This window comes from Leucopleurus acutus, assembly GCF_964270905.1.
Source record: "Leucopleurus acutus genome assembly, chromosome: 2".
Taxonomy (NCBI): Eukaryota; Metazoa; Chordata; class Mammalia; order Artiodactyla; family Delphinidae; genus Leucopleurus; species Leucopleurus acutus.
The window spans coordinates 171,432,092-171,452,362 of NC_139143.1; the positions used below are offsets into that span (position 1 = coordinate 171,432,092).

General features: G+C 39.8%; 1 protein-coding gene across 2 annotated transcripts in view; it reads right to left on the minus strand.

The window, feature by feature from the left end:
• PHACTR4 (phosphatase and actin regulator 4) overlaps positions 1-20,271 on the minus strand; it is a 116,975-nt gene that overhangs the window by 58,945 nt on the left and 37,759 nt on the right. The window contains exons 1-2 of one of the 2 annotated variants that reach the window (XM_082864031.1): positions 17,804-18,055; positions 17,316-17,369 (exon numbers count right to left, since the gene is read on the minus strand). In XM_082864031.1, the coding sequence (XP_082720157.1) occupies positions 17,316-17,331 (16 nt within the window). In that variant the 5' untranslated portion in view covers positions 17,332-17,369; positions 17,804-18,055. Of the gene's footprint in view, positions 1-17,315; positions 17,370-17,803; positions 18,056-20,271 lie in introns of those variants that run through there. The other variant, XM_082864030.1, reaches the window with a different exon arrangement.

The following is a 20,271-nucleotide window of genomic DNA, read 5'->3' on the forward strand; positions in this document are numbered from 1 at the left end:
ACTCTCTAGGTCCATCCACATCTCTACAAATGACCCAATTTCATTCCTTTTTATGGCTGAGTAATATTTCATTTATATATGCACCACATCTTCTTTATCCATTCCTCTGTTGATGGACATTTAGCTTGCTTCCATGTCCTAGCTATTGTAAACAGCGCTGCTATGAACATTGGGGTGCATGTGTATTTTTAAATTATGGTTTTCTCTAGGTATATACCCAGTAGTGGGATTGTTGGGTCATTTGGTGGAAGTATATCTTATTCTTTTTTTTGTTTGTTTTTTTGTCCTTCATGGCAGCTAGGGCAATGTGCCTGGGAAAATTTATTAAATGAATTAATGAATCACTCAGCCAGCCAATCACCCACCCATCCGCTTTTTCACCTTTTGATTGGTTAGGGTATGTAGTGAGTATGACAATAAATTATCAAGCAAAACCAACTGGACTTCGCTGTAACCAATGTTAAGCTACTGGCCCTGGATGCATTATGAGATTATAACTAGAAGTAACAAGCACACACCAAAGCGCTTCACCCCAGCAAGAATGTCTTTTCTTTGGTGCCACTTTTCTCCTTTACTATTTAAGACATAAATCTTATGGGTTCTTGCTATTCAAGCCCTTTGATTATCCAGCTCTATACTGAAGAGGGAAAAGACTGACCTGGGGTGGGGGGCGGGGTGTAAAATGGACAAAATAAAGCTGCTAGACCCATCTGCTTTACACCATTTAAATTCTTTTGGGAGATCAAAGAAGAAAAATAGAAGATACACAATCATCAAAAGAAACCTAAATCTGAAATTTTATAATGTTTGAATAGTCAAGTAAAATGCAGTATTTATTTAATATTCTCATGCAGTGAAAAAAAAGAAAGCTGTAGCTACAGACTGCAATCTGATATGATGTCACTCTGGCTACCAAGAGATACACACACTAGTTTGATGAGGAAAAAACAAAACACAACTCTTTGGGACTTCCCTGGTGGTCCACTGGGTAAGACTCCGCACTCCCAATGCAGGGGGCCTGGGTTCGATCCCTGGTCAGGGAACTAGATCCTGCACGCACGACACAACTAAACAGTTTGCATGCCACAGCTAAGAATCTGCATGCTGCAACCAAGAAGACTACAAACCATGCCTAAGAGCCTGTATGCCACAACGAAGATCCTGCATGCCGCAACTAAGATCCGATGCAGCCAGAATAAATAAATATTAAACACACACACACACACACACACAAATCTTCAATGAGGAACTGAAGGCCATCAACATCATTCCACAAGATAGTCCATTATACTACTATCCCCCTCTTTTAATGGAAGCCTCCATTACGGGGTGTGTACGTGTGTGCACATCTGTGCGTGTTTTGGACTCCACTGATGTTTCATGTTGCAATCTTGTAAAACCTATCCTGCCTTTGAATCAAGTCAAAGCTCTATCATGAAAGGCCATTTTTAGTATGATAGAACTCTAGAGGGCCAAGAAACCAACCACTGAGGTTGTTTTGAAACTAATGGTCCACCGCCTAATGGGAAATGTTCATATAAGTTTTATTACCAACTTTTAAATCCCACTGATCATACTTAACCTGAATTTGAAGTAAAGTTGAAGAAAAACATTTATTTATATTTTTATTTTGGCCGTGCCATGGTGCTTGCGGGATCTTAGTTCCCCGACCAGGAATTGAACCCATGCCCCCTGCAACAGTGCAGAGTCTTAACCACTGGACCGGCAAGGAAGTCCCACTCATCACTTACTATTTAACCATAAAAATTTCAAGAACTTTAAAGTTTTCTTTTCTTTAATAAAAATAATACACACTTTTAAATCTGAATATGCCAATACACTGTGCTGTTCACACTGCTGTTTATCAAGGTTATTTCTTTAAGTAAATTGGGTAGATGGACACTCATAAATTTTCTTATTTCTTTACGTAACGCCTTTATTTACTTATCTATGATAGCAAATTTCTAGTTTTATAAGTTATGTACTTGGGCTTCCCTGGTGGCGCAGTGGTTGGGAGTCCGCCTGCCGATGCAGGGGACACGGGTTCGTGCTCCGGTCCGGGAGGATCCCACGTGCTGCAGAGCAGCTGGGCCCGTGAACCATGGCCGCTGAGCCTGTGCGTCCAGAGCCTGTGTTCCGCAACGGGAGAGGCCACAACAGTGAGAGGCCCGCGTACCGCCAAAAAAAAAAAAAAAAAAAAAAAATTTATTCTAATAGATATAAAAATTTTAATGATTCATTTTTGAACATTTAGTTTGCATTTATCAGCCATGTTACTGAATTCTTTTTCAGTTGAGTCTTTTGGGAATATTTTTCTGAAGAGAGAATAATACTAGCCAACAACTATATACTTATTCTGTTTGTTACTGGAAACATACCTCTAATGATTTCTCATCTTACTGCACTAAGAACCCCCAAAATAATGTTAAATAAAGTAACAGTGGGCATTCTTGTCTTGTTCTTGCTCTAGTGGACATTTCTTCAGTATTTCACTGGTAAGTGTGTTAGTGTCTCTTGGTTTCAGATAGCTATTCTTTATCATATTAAAGGATTATGCAAGCATATTATAAAAGAAAAAAATGAACTAAAAGGATATACACAACATTCATGTTATGGGTTGTCACTGGAGAGTAGTGGTCAAAGGAGATTATAACTAACTTTTATAAATATGCCTTAATGTTACCAATTTTAAAGTCAATTGAGTAGAAATATAGGTTCTTGTTATTATTTAAATATTTTAGAATAAAAATAAATTATCCTATTCTTAGTGTAATAAAAGCTTTGAGTGGAATAGTTGAACTTTATCAAAAATTTTTGTGATCAGTAGAGATAAGCATATCATTTTCCTCCTGTTTTTTTGACTTATCAATGTACTAATGTGTTATTATTTATAGTTTCCTTAATATAATACTTAGATCTTGAAAGAATTCCTCTTGGTTATATTCTTTTAATATACTGAGAGATCTGACATATCCAATGGGGAAAAAAGCAGTTCTAATCAGTATGTTAAAATAACTATATAGCTATAGTAATATAGTTATCTATAACTATATAGATAACTGCTCAAAAAAAAACCATGGAAGTGAATATATCAAAATATATCAGTAGTTACCACAGGGTGGAAAGATCAAGTGCGACTTAAATTTTTCTACTTTACACCACTTTATATTTTCCAGAGGAAATATGTATTGTTTTCGAAATCAGAAAAAAATATAATAATGATTTGTTGAATTTAATCTGCAAGTACTTTATACAGACTTTCTACAACTATATTCATTAAGTGAGATAGGAAAAATTTCAATTTTCTTTTTGCACTATCTTTGTCAGCTCTCAGTTATCAAGATTTTATAAAATAAATGAGTGTACTTTCTTTTTCTCTACAGTGTGTGATATAGCATTATAATTATTTGCTTCTTCAAACAATTAATGAAACTGTCCATAAGAATCACTGGGGGACTTCCCTAGTGGTCCAGCGGTAAAGAATCCACCTTTCAATGCAGGGGACACGGGTTTGGTCCCTGGTAAGGGAACTAAGATCTCACATGCCACAGAGCAACTAAGCCCACATGCCACGACTACTGAGCTCATGCGCCTCAACAAGAGAGCCCATGTGCCACAAACTACAGAGCCCATGCACCCAGGAGCCTGTGCGCCACAACTAGAGAGAGAAAACCTGCTGCCACAACTAGAGAGAGGCCTATGCACCACAATGAAGAGCCCGTGTGCTACAACAAAGGATAGCACATGCCTCAACAAAGATCCCGTGTGCTGCAACTAAGACCCGACACAGCCAAAAAAAGAAAAAGAAAAACAAACAAAAAACAACTCACTGGGCTTAGATACATTTTAACACTTCGACCATGCCTGTTAGTCTATATGGGATTTTCATGTCTTCAGTCACTTTAGTAAATTATATTTCCCTAGAAAATTACCTATTTAATCAGGAATTTATTAATAAAGGTGTAAAAGTATGCAGTGGACAAAGGAGAATATTTTCAACTTCATACCATATACAAAAGTTAACTCGAAAAGAATCACTGACCTAAATGTAAAACCTAAAAAGATAAAACATCTTGAAGGAAAAACAAAAATATCTTTCTGACCCTGAGTTGAACAAAGATTTCTTAGAAGATAAGGAACACTAACCAAAAAAGAAAAAAATGGACTTCATCAATTAAAAACGTCTGCTAATAAGACAAACCACAGGCTGGGAAAAAAACATTTGTGTAGTAACACTTATAAAGAACTTGTATGTGGACCATGTAAAAAACTCTCATGGGCTTCCCTGGTGGCACAGTGGCTGAGAGTCCGCCTGCCGATGCAGGGGACACGGGTTCGTGCCCCGGTCCGGGAAGATCCCACATGCCGCGGAGTGGCTAGGCCCGTGAGCCATGGCCGCTGAGCCTGCGCGTCCGGAGCCTGTGCTCCACAGCGGGAGAGCCCACAGCAGTGAGAGGCCCGCATACTGCAAAAAAACAAAAAAACTCTCACAACTCAATAATAAGAAAATAAGCCAATTTTTTAAAAGATCAAGATCTGAACAGACATTTCATCAAAGATATGCATGGCAAATAAACACATGAAAAGTTACTCAATATTATTAGTCATGAGGAAACTGCATATTAAAACCACAATGAGATACCGCTATACACCTATTAGAATGGCCAAAATCCAAAACACTGACAGCACCAAATGCTGGAGCAACAGGAGCTCTCATTCATTGCTGATGGGAACACCAAATAGTACAGCCACTCAGGAAGACAATCTGGCAGTTTCTTAAAAAACTAAACATACCCTTACCATACATTCCAACTGTACCCTTGGTATTTACCCAAATAATTGAAAACTTATATCCACACAAAACCTACACACAGATGTTTATAGCAACTTTATTCATAACTGCCATAATTTGGAAGCAACCAAGATGCTCTTCAGTAGGTAAAGGATAAATAAGCCATGATACATCCAAACAATGGAATATTTTTCAGTGCTAAAAAGAAAAGAGCTATCAAGCCACGAAAAGAGGAACCTTAAACGCATACTACTAGGTGACAGAAGTCAATCTGAAAAAGCTACGTATGGGGGCTTCCCTGGTGGCGCAGCGGTTGAGAGTCTGCCTGCCGATGCAGGGGACACGGGTTCGTGACCCGGTCTGGGAAGATCCCACATGCCGCGGAGCGGCTGGGCCCATGAGCCATGGCCGCTGAGCCTGCGTGTCCGGAGCCTGTGCTCCGCAACGGGAGAGGCCACAACAGTGAGAGGCCCACGTAAAAAAAAAAAAAAAAAAAAGCTACGTATGAAAAAGCTACTGTATGATTCCAACTTTATGACATTATGGAAAATTAAACTTAAAAGCTTTTGCACAGCAAAGGAAACCATAAACAAGACAAAAAGACAACCCTCAGGATGGGAGAAAATATTTGCAAATGAAACAACAGACAAAGGATTAATCTCCAAAATATACAGACAGCTCATGGAGCTCAATATCAAAAAAACAAACAATCCAATTTAAAAATGGGAGGAAGACCTAAATAGACATTGCACCAAGGAAGACATACAGATGGCCAAGAGGCACATGAAAAGATGCTCAACATCACTAATTATTAGAGAAATGCAAATCAAAACTACAATTAGGTATCACTTCACACTGGTCAGAATGGCCATTATCAAAAAATCTAGAAACAATAAATGCTGGAAAGGGTGTGGTGAAAAGGGAACCCTCCTGCACTGTTGGTGGGAATGTAAATTGATAGAACCACTATGGAAAACAGTATGGAGGTTCCTTAAAAAACTAAAAATAGAACTACCGTATGACCCAGCAATCCCACTACTGGGCACATACCCTGAGAAAACCATAATTCAAAAAGAGACATGTAGGGCTTCCCTGGTGGCACAGTGGTTAAGAATCTGCCTGCCAATGCAGGGGACACGGGTTCGAGCCCTGCCTGGTCCGGGAAGATCCCACATGCTGCGGAGCAACTAAGTCCGTGTGCCACAGCTACTGAGCCTGCGCTCTAGAGCCCGTGAGCCACAACTACTGAGCCCGCGTGCCTAGAGCCAGTGCTCCGCAGAAAGAGAAGCCACTGCAATGAGAAGCCTGCACACCACAACGAAGAGTCGCCCCCACCAGCCGCAACTAGAGAAAGCTTGTGCATAGCAATGAAGACCCAACACAGCCAAAAATCAATAAATAAAATAAATAAATTAAAAAAAAAGAGAGACATGTACCACAATGTACATTGAAGCACTATTTTCAATAGCCAGGACATGGAACCAACCTAAATGTTCATCGACAGATGAATGGATAAAGATGTGGCACATATATACAATAGAATATTACTCAGCCATAAAAAGAAACAAAATTGAGTTATTTGTAGTGAGGTGGATGGACCTAGAGTCTGTCATACAGAGTGAAGTAAGTCAGAAAGAGAAAAACAAATACCGTATGCTAACACATATATATGGAATCTAAAAAAAAAAAATGGTACTGATGAACCTAGTTGCAGGGCAGGAATAAAGAGGTAGACATATAAAATGGACTTGAGGACATGGGGTGGGAGGGGGAAGCTGGGGCGAAGTGAGAGTAGCATCGACATATATATACTACCGAATGTAGAATAGTTGGCTGGTGGAAAGCAGCAGCACAGCACAGGGAGACCGTCTCGGTGCTTTGCGATGACCTAGAGGGGTGGGATAGGGAGGATGGGAGGGAGACTCAAGAGGGAGGGGATATGGGGACATCTGTACGCATATGGCTGATTCGCTTTGTTGTGCAACAGAAACTAACACATTATTGTGAAGCAATTATACTCCAATAAAGATCTACTAAAAAATAAAACCAAAAAAAATATGAAAAAAAAGGCATGAAAGGAATGAACTACTGATACATGCAACAACATGTATGAATCTTGACAGCTTTATGCTAAGTGAAAAACCAGACAAAAAGCTACATATTGGGGCTTCCCTGGTGGCGCAGTGGTTGAGAGTCCGCCTGCTGATGCAGGGAACATGGGTTCGTGCCCTGGTCCGGGAAGATCCCACATGCCGCGGAGTGGCTGGGCCCGTGAGCCATGGCCGCTGAGCCTGAGTGTCCGGAGCCTGTGCTCCGCAATGGGAGAGGCCACAGCAGCGAGAGGCCCGTGTACCGCAAAAAAAAAAAGAAAAAAGAAAAAAGAAAGGCTACATATTGTATAATTCTGACTACAAAAGGTAAGCAGGGAAATTTTGGTATGGAAGGAAGTACTCTTCATCTTGATTGCGGTGGTAGTTACATGATTTTACGTGTTTGTCAAAAAAAAGAACTATTATATACTTAAAAATGGTAAATTTTATTGTATATAAGTTGTATCTCAATTAACCTGACTTATTTTTTTAAAAAAGGAATTCTAAGGAGCACCTTGTAACTGCTTAACACAGACCAAAAGCTCCATAAGAACAGAGATTACATCTTACTAGTGATCATAATTAATAAGAATATTACAGCTACTGTATGTTCACTATGTGGTTACAATGCTAAGCACATTGTAAGTACTAATTCATTTAATTCTTTTTAATAAAAATTTATTTATTTATTTATTTTTGGCTGCGTCAGGTCTTCATTGCTGCATGTGGGCTTTAGTTGTGGTGAGCAGGGGCTACTCTTCGTTGCGGTGTGTTCTCATTGCGGTGGCTTCTCTTGTTATGGAGCACGGGCTTAAGGTGTGCAGGCTTCAGTAGTTGTGGCTCGCGGGCTCTAGAGCACAGGCTCAGTATTTGTGGCACACAGGCTTAGGTGCTCCGCAGCACGTGGGATCTTCCCAGACCAGGGCTCAAACCCGTATCCCCTGCATGGCAGGCACATTCTTTTTTTTTCCTTTTTAAAAATTTATTTATTTATTTATTTATTTATTTATTTATTTATTTATGGCTGCATTGGGTCTTTGTTGTTGGGTCTTCGTTGCTGCATGTGGGCTTTCTCTAGTTGAGGTGAGCGGGGGCTACTCTTCGTTGTGGTGCATGGGCTTCTCTTGTTGCAGAGCTCAGGTTCTAGGCATGCGGGCTTCAGTAGTTGTGGCACGCGGGCTCTAGAGTGCAGGCTCAGTAGTTGTGGTGCACGGGCTTAGTTGCTCCACGGCATGTGGGATTTCCTGGACCAGGGCTCGAACCCATGTCCCCTGCATTTGCAGGCCGATTCTCAACCACTGTGCCACCAGGGAAGTCCCAAGCAGGCAGATTCTTAACCACTGTGCCACCAGGGAAGTCCCCATTTAATTTTTATAGCAACCTTGTGGGAAAGGTAAAATTCATATCCGTACTTTAGGGATAAACTTAAGATTAGAGAGTAACTGTCTTGCCCAAAAGGACACAGCCACGAAGTGGCAGAACTGGGATCTGAAACCAAGTTTGCTTACTCCAGAGCCTGAGATATACTGCTTTGTTGATTTTGCTTAGTGTTTAGTGAACAAATGAATGGATGAGGAACAAGTCAACTATGATGGAGTTTGGTAGGGTAGGCTGAATCTATTGACAGTTCATAGGAAGAATAAAACATATATATATTTAAAAGGACACATTATTAAGTAGAGATGTAAAGTGGTAATTTTAGGTGTAGCAGGTAAGCTGTGAATGTAGAATGACCATGATAGTCTTTAATACCCTTTAACAATACCCTTTTATTCTTTTACCTCCTTTAAGAAATAATTTTACATATTTTAATTTTTGACACTGAGGAATACAAAGAAGGAACTAAAACACCCATAACCCTATAATCCAGATAAAATCCTTTTTTACATTTAAAAAACCAAAAGTAATATATGTATATAGATGAAAATGCAAACCACACAGGAAGATACAAAATGATAAGTGAAAACCTTCTATCCTTCCTTTTTTTTTTTTTTTTCTTTTTTTTGCCGTGCTGCATAGCTAGTGGGTATCTTACTTAGTTCCCTGACCAGGGATTGAACTCAGGCCTATGGTAGCAAAAGCTCAGAGTCCTAACCACTGGGCCACCAGGGAATTCCCACTATCCCTCCCTTTTAATTTTCATTCTTATAATCATTGCCTATGTAGTGTCCAAGACACATTTAAATATATATATATATATATTTATTTATTTATTTATTTATTTTGGCTGTGCTGGGTCTTAGTTGCGGCATGCAGACTCTTAGTTGCGGCATGCATGCAGGATCTAGTTCCCTGACCAGGGCTTGAACCCCAGCCCCCTGCACTGGGAGCGTGAGTCTTAACCCCTGGACCACCAGGGAAATCCCTGTCCAAGACACATTGATGAAGGGCTCAGTATGCAGAAATAAATTCAGATGGAAAATCATCTACACATTTAGTCCACCTATCATACTTTCTATGATCAGATTCTAGGGAGTAAGTAGCAATCAGAAGTGATGAAAAGTGGTGAGACGATATGGGAGATGGTCCAGAATGTCAGCATCACTACTTTTCGGGCTTGCATGACTACAAAGATGGCTCATCTTTTCCTATTGACAGAAAAAAATAATTATAGAGCATCTGTGTTATTAAAGTTCATAGTGTTCTACTATAAACTGGTGTTCTATGCACTCTATTTTCCTTAAGATTTTTAATTCTATCTTATGCAGAAAATTTAAAACCACTATAAGAAATACATACAAATATTGCCTACTATTGAGCAGTAGGATATAACAGTAAAAAGATCTTGCCCTTCATAAGTTATACTCTTATCAGAAAATAAGATGACAGAAGATATTTAATATACATATAATAATGCTATATTAAATTTCTATTGAACACCACAGGGAAAAAAATAGAAGTAACATCATTTTTGGCATTGTTTAATTCCAGAGGAATTTATCTCCTACACCTTAAGAATCTCAAAACTAATTAAGTTCATATTTTGCCTTCATTCTTAAAGAGAAGGGAGGGAAGGGCTGTGTTATTAGCATATTTTGAGCTTCAAGTACTAATAACATGATAACATCACAAAAAATTTTCCCGTGAACTTAAGTGAAATGCATTAGTCTTGAGCATGGTTCCTTAACAAATGTCCTTGAAAGGTTAGGAAAACCCCCTTTAAAACATAATAATGATTTATAAATTCAGATTCAGAATAGGAAGAAAACAATTGACTTTGTTTAGGATATGGTTTCTGTTTTCCACTTCAACAAACTGATTCTCATATTTCCTATGTGATACAAATTCTAATCTAAAGGTGATATTACCTTGTTTAATCTGTTTAATCTGTTCCCAGAATACCATGCATATGAATAAAGCCTTTGCACCTAGCTTGAAATTCAGGCTTCACAACAACAAGCTATCTCATTAAATAATTATTTCATCAAACACAACCAAAAACTTTTTTTTCAACAAACTGTGCTCTCTTCTGTGGAAGGGAGGGTATATAGAAACTTAATGAAGTTGTTAGAAAATTTAAAACATTTTGAGAAGGCAATTTAGTATATACAGATCCTCTCCTACCCCAAAAAACCTTTTAGAAGAAGTTTCATATGCCAGGGTTTCAGTCCCTTTTCCTGGGTGTGCTACAGAGAGAATGGCTGTTAACCCATAAACATTTGAGAAGGGAAGAAGACAGCAGAAGCAGGAATAAGCCATTTTTAAAAGTAGCGGGGTATGAAGCATCACAGTAGCTTAAAATGTATACGTATTTTCTCTGGACCCTGTCTTCCCCCAGCACTTATGTACAGTGTAGCCCTTACTTTAAAAAAGAAAACTAGTAGCTTATACCAATATAAATTAACAATGAATACTTTCACTGTATTCTACCAGGTCCATTTGAAAGGAAAGGGAATAAAATAAGGAGAATCAGGGTAAAAGCTGTTTGATTCCTTTACCACCTTCCCCACTCCATGACCTTGAATGTCTGTCCCATACCAACCCTGGCAGAATTCTGGAGGCCTGTTTTCTGGAAGGGATAAAACAAATGGTCTCTGGACTGGGGGACTCAAAAGGCGGTTGACGGTGGGAATAGAGCATGAAAAACTGAGGGGAATTGAGTGAACATAATGAATACTGAATGCAGCAACCCTCCCAGTCTTCATCACCCTTTACCATCCAGTGATGAGAAGACTCCGCCCCTTGAACCCTGATACTGATAACAGACATGTTCCTCAACAATAGGGACAAGAAGCTCACACTATAGTAAGGCCCAAAGGCAACCAGCCTATGCATTTAAAGCTTCTAATTTAAAGCTCACCACTCTTAATCACAAGCAGACAGCTAATTATTACTAGACTTCAGAGGAAAACTCTTAAATAAGAGAGATCAAAACAAACAAAGGAAAACAAGTTTGGGGGAAAAGAGCCTATGCAGGGCAAAGTAAATCTGTTGAAACAATAAAGAATATTATGAAAGAAATATTCAGAGAATAAAAAAGACCTCCTAGGGACTTCCCTGGAGGTCCAGTGGTTAAGACTTCGCCTTCCAATGCAGGGGGTGTGGGTTCGATCCCTGGTCAGGGAGCTAAGATCAGAAGTGGCCTTGAGGCTAAAAAACCAAAACATAAAGCAGAAGCAATATTGTAACAAATTCAATAAAGACTTTAAAAATGGTCCACATCAAAAAAAAAAATCTTAAAAAAAAAAAGAACTCCTAGAAATTAAAAAACATAATAGTAGAAAAGAATTTTTTTTTTTTTGCCGTACGCGGGCCTCTCACTGTTGTGGCCTCTCCCGTTGCGGAGCTCAGGCTCCGGACGCGCAGGCCCAGCCGCTCCACGGCATGTGGGATCTTCCCAGACTGGGGCATGAACCCGTGGCCCCTGCATGGGCAGGCGGACTCTCAACCACCGCGCCACCAGGGAAGCCCGAAAAGAAAAATTTAATACAATATAAAGATAAAGAAATCTTTCAGGAGGTAGAGCTAAAGAAAAAAAGAGATGAAAATTAGAGAACTATGTCAGGAGTCCATCATCAAGCAGCTATTGGCAATCAAGAAAGAAGAAGAGGGATCTCCCTGGTGGTCCAGTGGTTAGGAATCCACCTTCCAAAGCAGGGGACACAGGTTTGTCCCTGGTCAGGGAACTAAGATCCCACATGCTGTGGGGCAACTAAGCCCAAGCGCCACAAATAAGACTTGACGGAGCCATAAATAAATAAATAAATAAATATTAAAAAAAAAAAGAAAGCAGAAGACATGGGATTTAGGAAACAAAAGAGCCAACACAGGAGAGAAGCAGAGTTCCTAGGTGAATAAGAATACCCCAGGATGACAGCTGTGTACCACACACAGGGAGACACCTGTCCATATTGGAGCAGTGTGACTCAACAGACATACTGAAGGCTATTGTCACCAAGATCTCTGCTGCCATTTACTCTCTTTTTAAAGATAAGAAGATAGTGCCCAGGTGAGCTCATCTTGACTAAATGCTGGTGAATTTCTTCTCAAAATACTGAGCTGCCTAATGAGCTCAGAACACTCATTTCACCCACAGAAGTGTTCTTTAACTTATTCCTAAAAGCTTCAGGTAGGTCATGATCAACTTAGGAGAGACCACAGAGCAGCTCACTCTCTCTGACCATACTTCTGCCAAGTGTCCAAGATTGAAGCCCTGCCCAAAACAATTTCCAGGACTAAGTCTTGACTCTGTCCATGACTTCCACAGAAGAGACTCTGAAAATTAGGAAACTGAAGCAGGTATGGTCCACTGATGTCTGGGTATCCCCCAAGATCCTTTCAGGACCCTAGAGGTACAATGATATACTTAATAATACTAAAGAATTAGTTGCCTTTTTCATCATGTTGACACTGGTACTAAGGGTACAAAAGCAATGGTGAGCAAAACTGCTGGTACCTTCACACATATCAAGGCAGTAGCACCAAACTGTAGTAGGACGCATAATCTTCACCACTACATAATTACAGTTAAAAATAATGCCAATTTAAGAATATCCTTGATAAAGCCGTAAAAACTATTATTAGTTTTAATGAATCTCAAGCCCTCTATGTGTCTTTTTACTATTTTGCATGATGAAACGGTAAGTACCATGGTTACCTTCAGTTAAGGCACCTGTGTAATTGAGTTGCAAGCTGAACTGGCCAGTTTGTTTCATGAAGTACTGCTTTTACTGGAAAGACTGAATGACAAACTATTTTGTTCAAGCTTAGATATTTCACAGATATTTTCTCAAAAATGAATGGAGCCTGTCACTACAAATAAAACTGACAGTACTTGTTGCCAGTGATATATGTCAAGCTTTCAAGAGAAAATTCTAATTTGGAAAACATATCCACTAGAGTGAGCCTGCCAACTTCCCAATATTTAAAGACTTTTCTGGTGAGATCAGTGGTGGCATTAACAAATGTGATTTTAGAATATTATATAATAGAATGTGTAAACATCTGTCCATGTAAGAAAGGTCCTAGAGGCCTTAGGTCTGTCCCACTAGAATGTGATGGGTAAAAATCTCTCACTTTAATTTTCAGAATGCAACAAATAATTCTTTTCCAATGTATCTACATAACTGTTAGTTAACCTAACTGTAACAAAATTCTCAACCATCTTCCAGGGGCTCCATCTTCTTAGAAACAAATTCATTTTACATTCAGAATTCTTTTCCTTTTCAAATGGCACTGAGTGGACCATAACTCAATAAACCAGATTCTTATCATATGTATGTTTTGTGAGCAATTAAAAAAAAACCCTACAAACTATTATGCATAAAATAAGCTACAAGGATATATTGTACAACACAGGGAATATAACCAAATTAAATTAAAAAAATAAAAATAAAGTATAAGGGCTTCCCTGGTGGCGCAGTGGTTAAGAATCCGCCCCCCAGTGCAGAGGACACGGGTTCGAGCCCTGGTCTGGGAAGATCCCACATGCCGTGGAGCAACTAAGCCTGTGTGCCACAACTACTGAGCCTGCGCTCTAGAGCCCAAGAGCCACAACTACTGAGCCCGCCGTGCTGCAACTACTGAAGCCCGCGCGCCTAGAGCCCGTGCTCCGCAACAAGAGAAGCCACCGCAATGAGAAGCCTGCGCACCGCAACAAAGAGCAGCCCCCGCTCACAGCAACTAGAGAAAGCCCGTGCACAGCAACAAAGACCCAATGCAGCCAAAAATAATAAATAAATAAATAAATAAAAGTATAAGAGGAAAAAATCCTCTCACTAGCACAGAAGACAAACCTTTTCTCATATTAGTGATCAAAAGCACATATTAATTTATATTTCAACTGACTACTAGCCAACTATAACTTCCATAGCAACTTTCCCTTTGGTATTCTCTAGTAAATTTAAATTATATTTAAATTTAATTTAAGTTGAATTTAATTAGCTTAATAATAAGTTTAATTAATTAGATTAAATTCCATTTAAGTTATGTTTAAGTTAGGTGAGGTAAGGAGGTCACTCAGCAGAAAAAAAAATGTTTCCCATAAAAGCCTTTGGAGTTGTCGTACGTTACGCTAGTTTATCATACGAACATGTTCTTTAGGATTTGTCACCAGGCAACTATATCAACTCGATTCACCAAATTGTTCATAAATAACGCCCTTAAGAATTAATTTGTAAAGAAACTGCAAATTTATGAATAAAGTACTGACTGCCCTCTAGTGTTCAAAATAAGGATTTCACTGATGAGCTAGATGCAATGTACACTACAGGGTGAAAAAAGCCAAACTCCTAAAGAAGCCATTTAAGGTCATTAAAATCAGAGGAGAAATTCTGATCTGGCAAGGTTTTCAACAACAGTCTTTTCAAAGCAAGACAACAAGCTATTAATCTGAGCTATCTGATTACTTACTTGTACCAGCTGCCCAAAGAGCCTAATTTCAGTCATCTACAGTAACTGTGCGTGAGTAGAATATAAACTTGGAACCTTTTTTACACTACTACTTCAAGTTACACTGCCATAAAATGAGATTCAGACTTTTCCCCATTTGGTGAAGAAGCACAAAATGCTTGAATCAAAACCTGCCTCTTGGGCTTCCCTGGTGGTGCAGTGGTTGAGAGTCCGCCTGCCAATACAGGGGACACGGGTTCGTGCCCCAGTCTGGGAAGACCCCACATGCCGCGGAGCGGCTGGGCCCGTGAGCCATGGCTGCTGAGCCTGCGCGTCCGGAGCCTGTGCTCCGCAACGGGAGAGGCCACAACTGTGAGAGGCCCACGTACCACAAAGAAAAAAAAAAAAAACCTGCCTCTTGGGACTTCCATGGTGGCGCAGTGGTTAAGAATCCACCCGCCAATGCAGGGGACACGACTTTGATCCCTGGTCCGGGAAGATCCCACATGCCGCGGAGCAACTAAGCCCATGCACCACAACTACTGAAGCCTGCGTGCCTGGAGCCCTTGCTCCACAAGAGAAGCCACCACAATGAGAAGGCCAGCGCACTGCAACAAAGAGTAGCCCCCCTGCTCACCACAACTAGAGAAAGCCTGCACGCAGCAACGAAGACCCAACGCAGCCAAAAAAAAAAATAATAATAAATAAATAAAATAAAAGTACCTATCTTTTACAAAAACAAAAACAAAACCTGCCTCTAGCATAATGAGGTTAACAAGGAAAACTTTCTCTGGTTGCTTTTTTTTTTGCTGATGCATATAAAGTGGGAAGTACGTCCTAACTAGTCTTCCAAGTGTATAATATGTGGGTTTGTTTTTTTTTGGCTGTTACGCTTTTAATTGTGGGAGGTACAATATGCACCAATGTATAAGAATGTTTTACATACTCATTAGCACAGTGATTAATGTAAATTTAAGGATATACAACGTGTTAAACCTAAAAAACTACAAAGTTTCCTGCAACTTAAGATAATGGAAAGGCTCCTTCTTAAGTTTTTACACACCACCTTTACTTTTAAAATTCTAAATGGTATCGGGGGGAACTAAAAAATAATAGAAGGCTTGTTTCAGCTGTGGTTCAACAATTCTAATGAAGCTGTACAGCAATGACACTGGAATTGTGAAGTTTTCCCCCAAAGGGCTTTCTAGATGACCACAGGAAAAATTTTTAAAAGTATTTCCAATAAAATGTAGGCAAGGTGAGTAGCTTAATAGTTTAAAAGCCTGGGGACTTCCCTGGTGGCGCAGTGGTTAGGAATCCGCCTGCCAATGCAGGGGACACGGATTCAATCCCTGGCCTGGGAAGATCCCACATGCCGCGGAGCAACTAAGCCCGTGCACCATGACTACTGAAGCCCACGTGCCTAGAGCCTGTGCTCCACAACAAGAGAAGCCACCGCAATGAGAAGCCTATGCACTGCAACTAGCCCCTACTCACCGCAACTAGAGAAAGCCTGTGCACAGCAATGAAGACCCAACGCAGCCAAAAATAAATAAATAAAATGCTGTGGATTCAGAACACAATGATAAAAAATAAAATAAAAGCCTGGAAAGCAGCTAAGATGTCTCATCTTAGAGAATTTTAAAACATGGTAGAAATACCATTTCTCTCCTACAGAGAAACTTTTTAAAGCACGGATATAACTCTACGGATACTAAAGAAACATCAATAATTTTCAAAAAGCTTCAATAAACACCCCAAGGCACAAGTGTTCAAAATGGCCTACTAACTATCTCAGACCGTATCACTCTTTGAAATTGCAGTCAATAGGAAAACAGAGTTCAATACACAGTGACTGACTTTTTAGTCAAAAAGGTAGATACAAAACCTTTGTGTATCTAGATTTATACTCCCTTAACCATGTTGTTACAGAATTTAAAACTTATTATTTTAACCTGCCAACTGGTTCTTTGCTGTATTTGAAGTAACTAACATTCTAGAGCATTAGGTCTCAAAGTGTGGTCTAGGAACTACTAGAGATGACACATAGCAATGTCAAAATTACTTTTTATATTACAAAAGTGTTATTTGCCTTTTCACTCTCATTAGCTCCAATCAGTCAATTCTCCAGAGTCTACAGGGTATGTGATAACAAAACAGATTAAATGCAGAAGCAGATATGTGAATCCAGCTGTCTTCCATTAAACCAGACATTAAAGAGATTTGCAAAATGTAAAACAATGCCACTCTTCTTGTTACTCTTTTTTATTTGGGGAGTTATTTTTCATTAAAAAATTTTATTTATGTAACATATAATGGGTTTATTAATGTTATTTTGAAATGAATTAATATCTTTAAATGTCTATTTTAATTTGTAATATAGTAAACATCAATAGATATAAATCATACAAACAAAGCTCTTTGGGGCCCTCAATTATACTTCAGAGTATAAAGGGATCCTGAGGCCAAAAAGTTTGAGAACTGATAAACTAGAGAGCTTAGCACACTAAACATGAAAAAAATCAACTTATTCTCAAAGCTTTAATGGAGGTAAGGATAAAACACAAATATCATTTACTAAGAAAAATGTAGGTGATACTCACCAAATGGATCTTCCATGCCACTATTAACCAGTTTAGGGAGGTGGTATATAGTTTCTAAAAAGAGAAAAAAGTAAATGATATACTTAAAACATAAAATCCATCACCTTTTATATTTCTTAAAAAATAAACCCAATTCAGTAACACTGATTATAGTTTAAAACTAGAACATTATAGAAATGTACAACTTATTAAGTGAGAACATTGCCAACTGGGATTTATTTTAAGGGGGTTGAGGTACAGATATAAGTTCCCTATCCAATCTCCATCTTGAATTTACTGGAGTGTAAGGAAAAAAGCAAGTTAAAAAAAATTTTTTTTTATTTTTTAGGGAAGGGGGACAAAGGGAAAAAGGGTGGGGTGGGGAAGGGGAGAGGGAAGAAGGGAGGGAAGGAGAGAGAGCAGCAAAAAGCCAATTTTTTTTTTTTTTTGAAAAAGCCAAATTTTTATGCAAAAAAAAACCCCAAACAAACAAAACTCACAAAACTCACATAAACATCTGGGAAAGCATATGAGGATATCATAGAATGAAGGAATTGGTTTTGCCTGAGGAAAGTAGAAAGTAGTTCAGTAAGTTAAGAATGCTCAAGTATTAAAATAAAACAAAAAATTTTGAAAAAAGTCGAATAAGTATAGATATTCAACCTCCCTCACCCTTAATCAAAACAAGGATCGAATCTGCCCAATCTTGCTTTTTTATCTCTTTCATAGTTTTGATCCCAAGGGCACTCCTTAGTTAACAATTTGAATACTAAACTCCAATTCAGAGTCTGCTTTTCAGAGAATATAACCTACTAACAGTGGGGGCTGGCAGTGATCTGAGAAAATTAGGACTGTGAAGGGGTTTTGGAGTTGAATCGCTCACAGACTAGATAGCACTGAGGACCCCACTGGTGGTGGTAGGTAACCAGATAATCCCTGGCACAGGGTGCTGGTACAATTCTTAAACTTTCACTAGTGGTGAATAATGATGATCTATCTATGGACAGAATGATCTAGTTGATTGGATTGATGAGGTACTTGAAGAGTAAGGGGGAAATAACTATAATGACAATGGAATTGAACGGCTATTACTAAACTTAACTGATGCTCTAGAAGAAGATAACAAAAAGCTAAGAGTGATTAACAGTCAACTGAAAGTCAAATATGGGGAATTCCCTGGCAGTCCAGCGGTCAGGACTCCATGCTTTCACTGGCAAGGGCCGGGGTTCAATCCCTGGTTGGGAACTAAAATCCCACAAGCTGTGTGGCGCAGCCTAAATAAATAAGTAAGTAAGCATCAATAAGTAATTTAAAAAAAGAAAGTCAAATATGAACACCCCAGGGCCTCCTGGTAGTTTATAAAGAGGCTCTTTTCTGTGGCAGCAGGAGGAGAGAAAAAGCTGGAGACCAGGCCCAAGAGTTAATCAACAGAGTAGCCAAGCACCAAGGAAGGTTAACTGTCAGCCAAGGGAGGTATGCTATGCCACGTCAGGCCCCTGACTGGGAAAGAACGAGACCCTCATACATGAGATGGAGACAAGTGAGTTGATGCCCCTCCAATATCTTGAATGCAATAGTGCCCTTGAAAAAACTGGCTCACCATCTCTGTAAGAGCTAGCACTCTTCCCGCACTTGAAGATGATGCAGAGGCCTCCCCACCCTGCTCAGTAAACAATGTCCCCTCAGGATCTGCCACCTCCATGCCTCCTAACTTGTAGTAGGTCAGGGCATAACCCAGCCCAGATATTTTGTGCCTGATAAGGTCACAAAGGAATTATAACCCAAGGGAGCTGCAAGACTTAGCCAGCATGTACTGGCAGGGGCTAAGTGAGAGCAAATGTGAATTCTGAGGGTGCTTGAACATCAGAACCAGAACATAAAGTTATTGATCACTCTCCGAAGATACAGGATTTAACACCCTGGCAAAAACCTCAGAATATGGTATGAACTTATCACTAGGATGGTTCCTAAAAGCTGGAAAAGTCACGGCCCATGATAAGTAGCAATGACAAAACTGCAGTGGCAGACAGGGGAGGAAGGGATTAAAAGGCTCACTTAGTGAAGTTGGCTTGCTGAAGTGGTCAGAAAAAAGTATTATGTTCCTTGAAATGGCTGGGACGATACTATAAGGAATGTGCTGGTGAGAGGGGCACCAGCATCATTAAGAAGTTTAAAAGCTGTTCTCCATAGAGAATTTGTTATAAAACTAATGCCACTGGGACTTCCCTGGTGGTGCAGTGATTAAGAATCTGCCTGCCAATGCAGGGGACACAGCTTCGATCCCTGGTCTGGGAAGATCCCACATGCCACAGAGCAACTAAGCCCGTGCGCCACAGCTACTGAGCCTGTGCTCTGTAGCCCCCGAGCCACAACTACTGAGCCCGCGTGCCACAACTACTGAAGCCCACGCACCTAGAGCCCATGCTCCGCAACGAGAGAAGCCACCGCAGTGAGAAGCCAGTGTACCGTAACGAAGAGCAGCCCCCGCTCGCCGCAACTGGAGAAAGCCCGCGCGCAGCAATGAAGACCCAACACAACCAAAAAAAGAAAAAGATGTATAAAACAAAAAAAAACCCTAATGCCACTGATAGCAACGGTGATGATAGGACCCTAAAACAAAGGAGACCAGGCCATGGTACTTAATGATTGAAGCCAGATGGAGACACTTACTATAAAGATCAGCAAAGTCAGAGTGGCAGTCAAAGGAATCCGACTCACAGATTTGCAGAGATAGTTAATAAAGCATGGTGTATTTATGAAGCAAAATAGACAAGCAGCTAATAAGAGCACTTCTCCATCTGTAACATCAAAAGAAATCAGGGATGGAAGATCTGGATGCTGAGGTCAGTCCCCTCAATAAAAAAATATCAGAATCCATGCCCAGTGTCTGAACATGAGCCAGTTTCAGATCCTGACCCCTTTGACTGAAGGAGGCCAGGTACCCAAGAGAAAAGAACCTGCAACACCAAAGCAAGTA